The 9100-nt window shown below is 36.7% G+C and overlaps 1 protein-coding gene across 1 annotated transcript; it reads left to right on the top strand.

Annotated features, from left to right (window-relative positions):
• haus5 (HAUS augmin like complex subunit 5) lies at window positions 1-8893 on the top strand. Its single transcript, XM_015399200.1, has 19 exons — window positions 1-306; window positions 381-443; window positions 622-654; window positions 1294-1318; window positions 1411-1543; window positions 2139-2298; window positions 2379-2475; window positions 2582-2673; window positions 2753-2807; window positions 2910-3037; window positions 3114-3195; window positions 3293-3447; window positions 3600-3762; window positions 3843-3923; window positions 4032-4177; window positions 5380-5476; window positions 7534-7672; window positions 7778-7910; window positions 8679-8893. The coding sequence occupies exons 1-19, from the start codon at window positions 209-211 to the stop codon at window positions 8779-8781; spliced, it is 1983 nt and encodes a 660-aa protein (XP_015254686.1). The 5' UTR covers window positions 1-208; the 3' UTR covers window positions 8782-8893.
• The last annotated feature ends 207 nt before the right edge of the window (window positions 8894-9100 follow it).

Genomic DNA, 9100 nt, shown 5'->3' with positions numbered 1-9100 from the left:
TTTGGTGCACGGGCGGGAAGTTGAAACTACAAATATTTCAAAACATTTCTGTTTGTTATCATTAGAGTCGCGATAGGTTGTGGAAGGCTTTTATCTAGCTAAGTAGGTTTGAATATGCAGGAAATCAAATACTATATTCTAGCAAACGTATAGAAGGTCCTTTTGTGGCCAACTTTAGCTAGCTCGGCTTAACTGGCTGATAATTAGCATGGCGGATAGAAATCTGGTGAAGGAGCTGAAACGCTGGGCAACAGAGGAATTTAATCTTCCCCCGGACAGTCTTCCCAATGACAACTATTTGAAAACGTAGGTTAATACGAATTACTACATGTAAAAACGTCTTCGTTTGCAGCTTTGACCTTATCTTGTATTCCCCATAGGCTTTGTGTTGGTACTGGGAAGTCAATATGGAAATATATGATCCAACATGTTTTCCACCAGAGGTAAGCCCTGCTTTTTATCCTCTCTGAGTGATTACCTTTGTTGTTTTATGTTTCAAACATTATGAAACCCCCTAACTTTTCAGAAAGTGACATTTATTTATCTGCATATAGTGTGCAAGTTTGTGTTGAACTAAATGATATCTTATTTATATGATATATTCTCTTTTTCCCCCCATAGGAATGTGAGGATCATGCGTGGCAATCTTCAGTGGTATCCTTTACTGACAAGCTAATTCTTTTAAACTTGTCTCTATTTGAGAAAATGAACACTTAGCATATTATGTAGTTAGAGAATGCCACTGGTTTAGAAAATTGCCCAGTTAATTCTGGTTAGTCACTATTGTGGATAGCCAACTATTCCTCCATCATAACTTTGACCCTCTTTGATTAGGATTATCATAATATTGTAGATAAGAAGATCTTACAATCATGTTATTTACCCTAAAATACATAAAGTAACAATGTGGTGTAACAAGCTGATATTAGCTGGTTGACTCCGATAGCCAGCCAGACATGCTGCTCTTAGCTTGTACATTAAAACTCTTCAAGACAGTGACCGATTGCTTCTATCAAACAGACTTGTCTGTTCCTTAAACAAAGGAAAAATTACTGTGTTTTCCTCTGATCCATGCTCTGGTCACATTGGCCACGTTCTTTGCCATCTCAATGTGAGGTATTTCTAGTGGAAACATCATGAAGGAATGTTGAGATTTTGAAACAAATTATTTAACTTTGGCTCATGCCCAGTTGCACATGTTTACAGATTATCTACAGTACCTTTGCTGTCCTATGAATCTGTGTGTTACCTACTTTGTTACCTGGTAAAGTCCTTAACTTTCTGACTGAAAAGGTACAAAGTACTACAAGACAAAGAGGTAGACTTTGTTTTTCCTTCTCTCAGTTTGTCTAATTCATTATACAGCTAGTAGAGATTCCGTATTTGTTTTTGTTGTGTTTATGTGCACAGGTGACAAAGGCTGAATGCCAAAGTGAAGCAGCAAAGCGGAAAGAGCTTCAAGCGAAAATAGAGCAGATGAGAGCTGAGATCAGCCACCTGGACTCTCAGATCAGAGGAACGGAGGAACAAGTGGCCTCACAGGGTTCGTCCTTATGTTCTATGAAATCATAAGGGAGCATAACTTTACATTATACTATTTTTAGTCAAGTGATTATGTTGGGTATCAATGTAAACAGGATTGGTGAAGCCAATGTGACGGTTTATAATTTTGTTAGTTTACCCTGTTTTTACTATATATACATATAGACAGGGTTTGAAATTGATTAAAGACTTTTTGCTGAAAAAGGGAATAGCTGCACTGTATTTAGTAAAAATGCAACTTTTATGGGATTGGATATCTTGATGAAAATATTAACTAAATAATAAGCCATTTTGTTTATATTCTGCCTCTTTCTTTTCTTACTTCACTTTGTCCCTAACATTATCTGACGCCTCCTGATCATTATTATCTGTCAGGTGTTGGCATAAGGGCTATGAAAGTTCATCCAACTAATCAAGCATATCAGTGTGTGACATGGCAGTTGAAATACGACAACCTACCAAATAGTCTATTCAAAGTGTACTTACTGATATAACCCAGACTGGTGTGACAGATATGTTTGAGAATAAAAATATTATGCTCTAATTTCTTTTGTATGAAAATTCAGTATTTAACATACTCTCACTTCTTATTCTAGAGCAATCTCTCAATGATATCTGGGTCCAAATAGAGGAGAACCAGACCCGGGAACTACTTCTGAAGGCATTCAGTCAGCGCAGCAACTTCAACCGTAAAGTCCTCCTTGATGATGTGCAAAAGATAAGCAGCCACTGCCTAGCACTCAAGCAGATTGCCAGGTTAGACAGAAATCCACCTAAATAGTTGACACGATTACAGATATTCCAAATATTTTAGGAAATATTTTGCTGCTTTGTAGGAAAGCTGAGTCTGAGGTGCTGTTTGGGGAGGAGCCCTCCAGCAACGTGGTTGATGATAGCCTTAGCTCAAAGGCGGCAGCAGTGCCTCAGGTCCTGGTAGGAGAAGCAGATAAAAAAAATTTAAACTGAGTTTAAGACTATAATTTATTTTGTATCCAAAAAATAATTAATCATTTCTTTTTTTTTTTTTTTTTCTGGTCAGCGTGATCTGAGAGAGCTGAGTGAAGATAGGGTCCACTTCTTTCGCTGTTTACAGGAGAATGAAATAAAAATGCAGCGTTCTGCCCCCAAAAGGTAAAGATGACGGTTTTGAAAAAATCTCACTAATTTATGTTACCTATTGCAGGATTACTCAATTGTTTTCTCTTTCTAGCATGACTCATGAACAGAGGACAGCTGTGTTTCAATATTGGCTTAGTACGGCTGAGGTTGGTGCATTTGGACAAGTGCAAAATAAAGGCCCATTGAGGTCTCAACGTTTAAAACTGATTACCACTTTATTAAAATGCTATTTTCTGTCATTTCATCAGAAAGTGTTAAGTAGTTACCCTCCAAGCCATGTCCTCTCAGCACTGCAGCATCTAGCTGTAACAGAGCAGAAAGCTCTGCAGGACAAACTATCCTCTTTGGATGTTATGCAGGACATGGCAACTCTGCGGTAAGAGAAACTTTGCATGATGTCAATGCATTTTGTTGACCTTGTTTGGCGACAGGTATCTTGTTTGATTTTACAGATTTCGATTTGAAAGTGATCAAGTTTTGGATATCTCAGCAGAGGAATGTGATGAGTTACCTCCTGTTAAGTCTCTCCTGGATGTAAGAAACCACCACAGGCATTTTGGAATTCTCTTTTAAGGCAACTGTGTGTGCTACTTTGTGTCACGTAGGGTTTTAATCATGTTTCTTGTTTCAGGCCGCTTGGGAGGAGGTCCAGCAGAGCTTGATGGAGCTGTCCCAAACTCGCTCCAGGGTCCAGCAACTCAAACATCTGTTGAAGGCCCGTAAAGAGGAAGCTGAACAAGACATGTCTGGTATTGCAGATGAGAACATCAATGAAGGTTTAGCACTGTAAGTCTAACAATAGTACAAGTTCTTGTTTAAGCCACAACTCATTTTTCTCTTAATGAAAATTGTAATTTAGGGACACATAATCTGTCTCTGGATTTGATTGTTCAATTCCCCATGCTTTGTTTAACATGACACCTCTGGACTGTTTTTAGGTTGGTACTGCAGATGGAGCTGCAGTGTGTGATGCAGACAGCAGCTCGGGATCATATCCGAGATCGCTGTGTTCAGCTTGACCAACATGCAAGAAACCGTCAGGAAGCCCTACAGGATCTTCACAGCCAGTGGCAAAGCATTATGGATTTCCGAGAACTAGTGGTGGGGAGGAATGGTTAATATATAACATTGTTCATTGCTGTATAGCAATGAAGCTATAAACATGAATGATTCATTTGCAGGCTCTAAGACAGGAGCAGTTGAGAGGTCTGATTAAAGGAAACTCATCCGCTAAGTCACAGCTGATTAGTCTTCATAAAGAGGTCTGGATGTAATGCCTTTTTCTGTTACAACATACTTTAAATGACCTCACTAATTTTGGAACATGTTTTCTAACATTTATAATGGCTCAATATCCATTTTTGTTTTAGTTGCAGGAGTTTATCGAGGTTAAGCTTGTGCCACAATTTGAGGATATAGTGGCTGCAGCTACCAGTCTACGAAACTCTGTTTCCAAGGAGGCAAAGCAGTTTGGAACAGTTTCAGTTCTTGCTCTGGACCGCAGGACTATGAATGGGTAAAAATGGCATTTTGATTATAGTTGAACATTGTATATCTTAAATTATTCCACATGTATACGATGAAGTTTACTTGATGTTAGATAAACAGCAACCTTTAGGTAATGCAACCAATATGTTTGTCATTCTTTGACACTCCTCAAACAAGCTGATCTTTTTTCTTGACAATGCTTTGAGCTTGTTTTTTTTTTTATTGTTTTTTTAGAGCAATTATAGTTTCAAAGAAGAAAGGAAAAATAATAGAGCAAAACGAGCTGATTTAAAAGGTGGTACAAATGTACATTTAGAAACTCGTAACTAAATGCAATTCAGTGCATGACACTTTATAATCTTAAACATGTTTCACATGTTATGACACTGCAGCGTGATTTTGACTAAGACTGTAAAACTAATAGGAGGAAGCTTATGCATGTGGTTTATTTTTAAGACTGAAACCTCAGAAAATGTGGTTTACATTTGGATTCAGCCTTGAATATATTTACTATATATAGGACTAGTTTTCACTGGAGTTAGGCCTGCATGTTTTTTCACCAACTTTGCGCATTGGATAATTATTGATTGTAGATTCCTAGCAAATAGCTCACATGAAGAATAACGGTAGATGGAGAACAACTATGAGCAGCTTTTTATAGATTGTCAAATATATTTTGTAAAGAAAGAAGCTATTCTAACAATTTGATATGTGTTTTTTGATGCCTGCCCTCTCTCGCTGTGACTGAATGTGTAAGGTCTGTTCTTGGTCAGAAGGTGAACTTTTCTCCTGGCTCAAGACTTTTATGGCCTGTTACAGTTGTTTTTCCTTTCATGCTCACCTTGTATTTAGTGATTAGTTTCCCATAAGCTCGGACTAGTGTATCCCATCCCTGTTTAAAAGGAAAAAAAGCATCCCCACACCATGATTTGCCTCCACTATGTTTACAAGGTGGTATGATCCTAACCCTTCTATAAGCTTCTCCACAGCTTTAACCTGCTGTTTGCCATTTGCTCTTCAATGTGCTCTAACAAACATTTTGAACCTTCAAAGAACATCTGGATTTAGATAAGGATTTCTGATGTAGATGTGTAGATTTTATTATATGGTTAATTTCAGATGATGGCTTTATTTAAATTAACTTATGCATACCACACTTTTCAGAGAACACTTCACGCAAATTACCGTGGAGAAGGAAATAATCAGGTTGCTTTCCTTTTCTCTTTTCAGAACGCAGAGAGTTCCTGCATCTTGGTTGTCCATTCACCGCTTGCAGGCCCCACAGTTCAATAGCTTGCGTCAAAGCCTAGCATTCCCCTTGTATAAGGTATTTGATATTAAAATGATGTACTTTTTTTTCATTATTTATTGCTAAAGGGGTAAAGGACATTTTATTTAGTCCTTTCGGAAGGATTTATTTTGATAATTGCTTCATAAGAGAAACTCTGTCTAATAAGAAGCAGCAGCTTTCAAAGGATCTGGAAATAAGGCACACCCCCTCCCCCTTTGAAAAAAATAAATTTAAAAGGCTACTGTTTATTTTTAAGCATCCTTTTTTATTATGATGCAAAGCTCTGATAACCAAACTGTTGACAGGCTGTGTTACTTACTTACTGAAAAAAAGGTGTTTACATGCAGTGGAGTGTGTCCAGAATTGAGCTGATGCTTATGTTTCTTATATATTTTAGTAGAATAATAGAAATTACATTTATTATTTTGTTTAACCCATGAATACACAGCCTACCAATACCTACAGTCTTCCTTTGGTGGAGTTATTTTCATCAACCATTTTGCTGTGGGGAATTGTGCCAAGCAGATATATATTTTTTTTCCTCACAAGCCAATTTGCTAACTATAAAGTTTAGAGCTAAGGTCTGAATTGAATGCACTTTAGAGTTAGGGTGGTGTATGGAGTGGTAAAGGTCGGGTTTAGGCTTACTTTCAGGGTCAGGGCATAGAAAGGGTTGAAAGTGACTGAAAATTATTGAGAGTGAACACATGGTCCACATATAACAAAATGCAAATGTGTATGATTGGGTGTTTGTGTTGGACAACAATGCTTTGGGTTCAGTTGGCTAATATTGCTGTTGGCTAATATTGCTGTTAGCTACTGATAGCTAACAATACTGTAATGCCTACCTAAATACAATACTGTTGGCCAACAGAAAAGTTGGCTAATCTGTTGATGGAAAAATAAGTTAATAAATGGAGATAATGATGTTGCTTTGTAAAAATGACCTACTGGGTGGTGGAATTGCTGACATCAGATCAGTAAGTTGGACAGTATTGAAAGTTAAAGTTGCATCAGATGTGAGACAGACAGTGTCTAAAAAATTAAAGGTTTGTTGAAAATTCCATACAAACAGCTTCGGGTCATTTTTGACCACACTTATGGAAGAGTGGGCAGTGATACAAAAACTAATTTATAACTAATATAACTAAACTAACTAATAAACAAAAATGCAAATGGCACAAGCATGTTTTATCAACTGCATTTTTGCACCATATATATATTTGTCTTTGCAATGCTCTGAACTTCCATATCAATGTGTGTTGCACTATGTTTTTTTTTTTTCTCCCACTCTGTTTACATTTGTTCACTACTGGACTTGGAATGTAAATGTTCATTTCACTGCTAAGTTGCTGCTCATTTACTGTCTGAAAGCTGTCAAAAATTATATTTCATTTTGTATACACTCTTAGTACACAAAATGACAAAAGTTGTCAAAATGTTTTTATTTGTTTTATTTGGCAAACCTTATTGAATTATACATTTTTATTTTAAAGATTCTAAAGAATTACAACACATTGGGTCATCTAAGGGTTTAAGTGTTGTGAGGTGTGTTTTTTTTACACTAATATTTGTTTTGATTTTGTGCTTAATTTTTTTTAATACTAAGGATTTTCTCATCTGTCTATTAGCACCATTAATTACATTTTGTATCTCATTTACTAACTGATGATTTAGAATAGAGTTTCATGATTATTGGCTATATTTTTTTGGGTTAAATACACATTTTCCTCTCTCCACTCTCACAGTATGTGATGTGGACACTCACTCTCACCCCTAGTGTCTCAGACACTATAATCTGTCTGATGGTGACATTGAATAGCAGGATACCGCATTGGCATGCATAAATGTGCATTTGTAACCCCCCACAGTTATTGCATTCCATGTTGCCCAGTTCTTACTACAAAATTAGAGCCTTTAGTAGGTATTCCAAAAAGAAGAAAATTAAAAACCAGCGCATTAGTAGGTATGTAACTACTCAGGGTAGTTTTGAGGAGATAGTTTTTTTTTTTTTTACATGGCTTCGGTGTCTACCATTTCTTTTTATGTTTGAGATTTTTCATAGCGACTTCTTTTCCATACCTATGTTCCAGGCTCCAGAGGAGTTGTGTTCCCAGCTGCGAACCCAACAACTTGAGCTACGTTTTCTGAGGGAGTTGCTGCTGCTTTATTCAGCCACACTGCAGAAAGTGGAGAAGGACTCTGAACAACTACATGCACCTGATCAAAAAGGTATAAAAGTCAATTGAGGAAAAAGTGCTGTTCTTTGATTAAAAGCTATACTTGATGGAAAATTATATATTTAGCTGTATATAAAATGTCTTAACTGTTTTCCAGCTTTGCTGTCCAAAGTCAGGGATGAGGATCAAAAGCTTCTAAAATCATTGCTACCAAGAGCCCGAGGTCTCACCCACCACTGTGCCCAGGGTCTTTCTTATGGTGCCCAAGTTAAGACCGCCATCTCTTACTGGTGAGGAAAACTTCTGAAACAGAAAACTGGCTTTAAATTGATTTATTAAAATTTGTACTTATAAAAGTAACTTTTTAAACCTGGTTGTGCTTTTAAAAGGTTTTTGTTCCTCCAGTTATATTAAACCTCTTACATGAGATATCTTTTGCAGTATGCTTATTACTTAAACAGTACCTGCCAGGGAAACTGAAAGCATTAAGCTAATGATCCAATAGCATTTAATGAATAAGCTGTGGACAAAAATTTCAATACACAGTAAAGTATTAGATTTCAAAGGCTTAAATGTTTACAAAGAGCCAGGCCTTCAGTCAGTTCCCTTCTTGACCAGTTCATACCCACATTTTGCTCCCAACCATTGTCATCTCTATCCTTCATTTACTCATACTGTACTTGTAAACAAACTGAATTTGCTTCGTTGTACTTTGCTTTGTAATAACTATTTTCTCTTGGTAATTTGTGGATGTTGAATAACGACAAGAGAATGGACAGAAAAAAATCGATGCTTACTTTCAAAAAACTTTCCTAAACCCAATCTTGACAATCAGTATTACAGCCTACTTTACTAATATTGAAATATGCAAGATTATGTATCCTCTTTAACACATGAAGACTTTGCTACCTTTGGATAGATTGCTATAGAGGACATATAGTTGTACTGTAAATTTATTTCATTATTTGATCCTAAATTGCTGTTTTTACTTTCCCTTTTGTCACGAACTACAGACAGTCATAATAATCTGGTTTTGTTTGACATTTCCAAACATGTAGGTGGGACAAACCAGCCCAGCGTGTTCTTCCTGAGCTCAGAAAAGGAGGACTGACTTTCCAACAGTGGCTTCAGAGATGGAAACTTGCAGCGAAAGCTTCATAGTTTTATACCTTAGGGGTTTTTCATAGAAACCGCACTGCATTATTCACCTTTTCATATACCGGTACATAATAACATTGTAAAATCAAACTGAAATGCAAATAAAGTTCATTTTCTTCTCCGTCTGTGTTTTGGATATTTGTTTATACCCATACCTGTCTGCATGTTTAAATCATACATTAAATTACCCATTTGATCCCCGTAGTGCTGGAATGTATGCGCACCGAATAGCCAATGATCGATACATGGTGATCATATACCTGTTCTGAATCGGTAAGGATTATATAAACATACTCTAGTATGCGAATACCTTGTATGCAGG

The sequence above is a fragment of the Cyprinodon variegatus genome, unplaced genomic scaffold (assembly GCF_000732505.1).
Source record: "Cyprinodon variegatus isolate N-32 unplaced genomic scaffold, C_variegatus-1.0 Scaffold30, whole genome shotgun sequence".
Lineage (NCBI taxonomy): Eukaryota > Metazoa > Chordata > Actinopteri > Cyprinodontiformes > Cyprinodontidae > Cyprinodon > Cyprinodon variegatus.
This window is presented reverse-complemented; position numbering and strand designations above follow the sequence as displayed.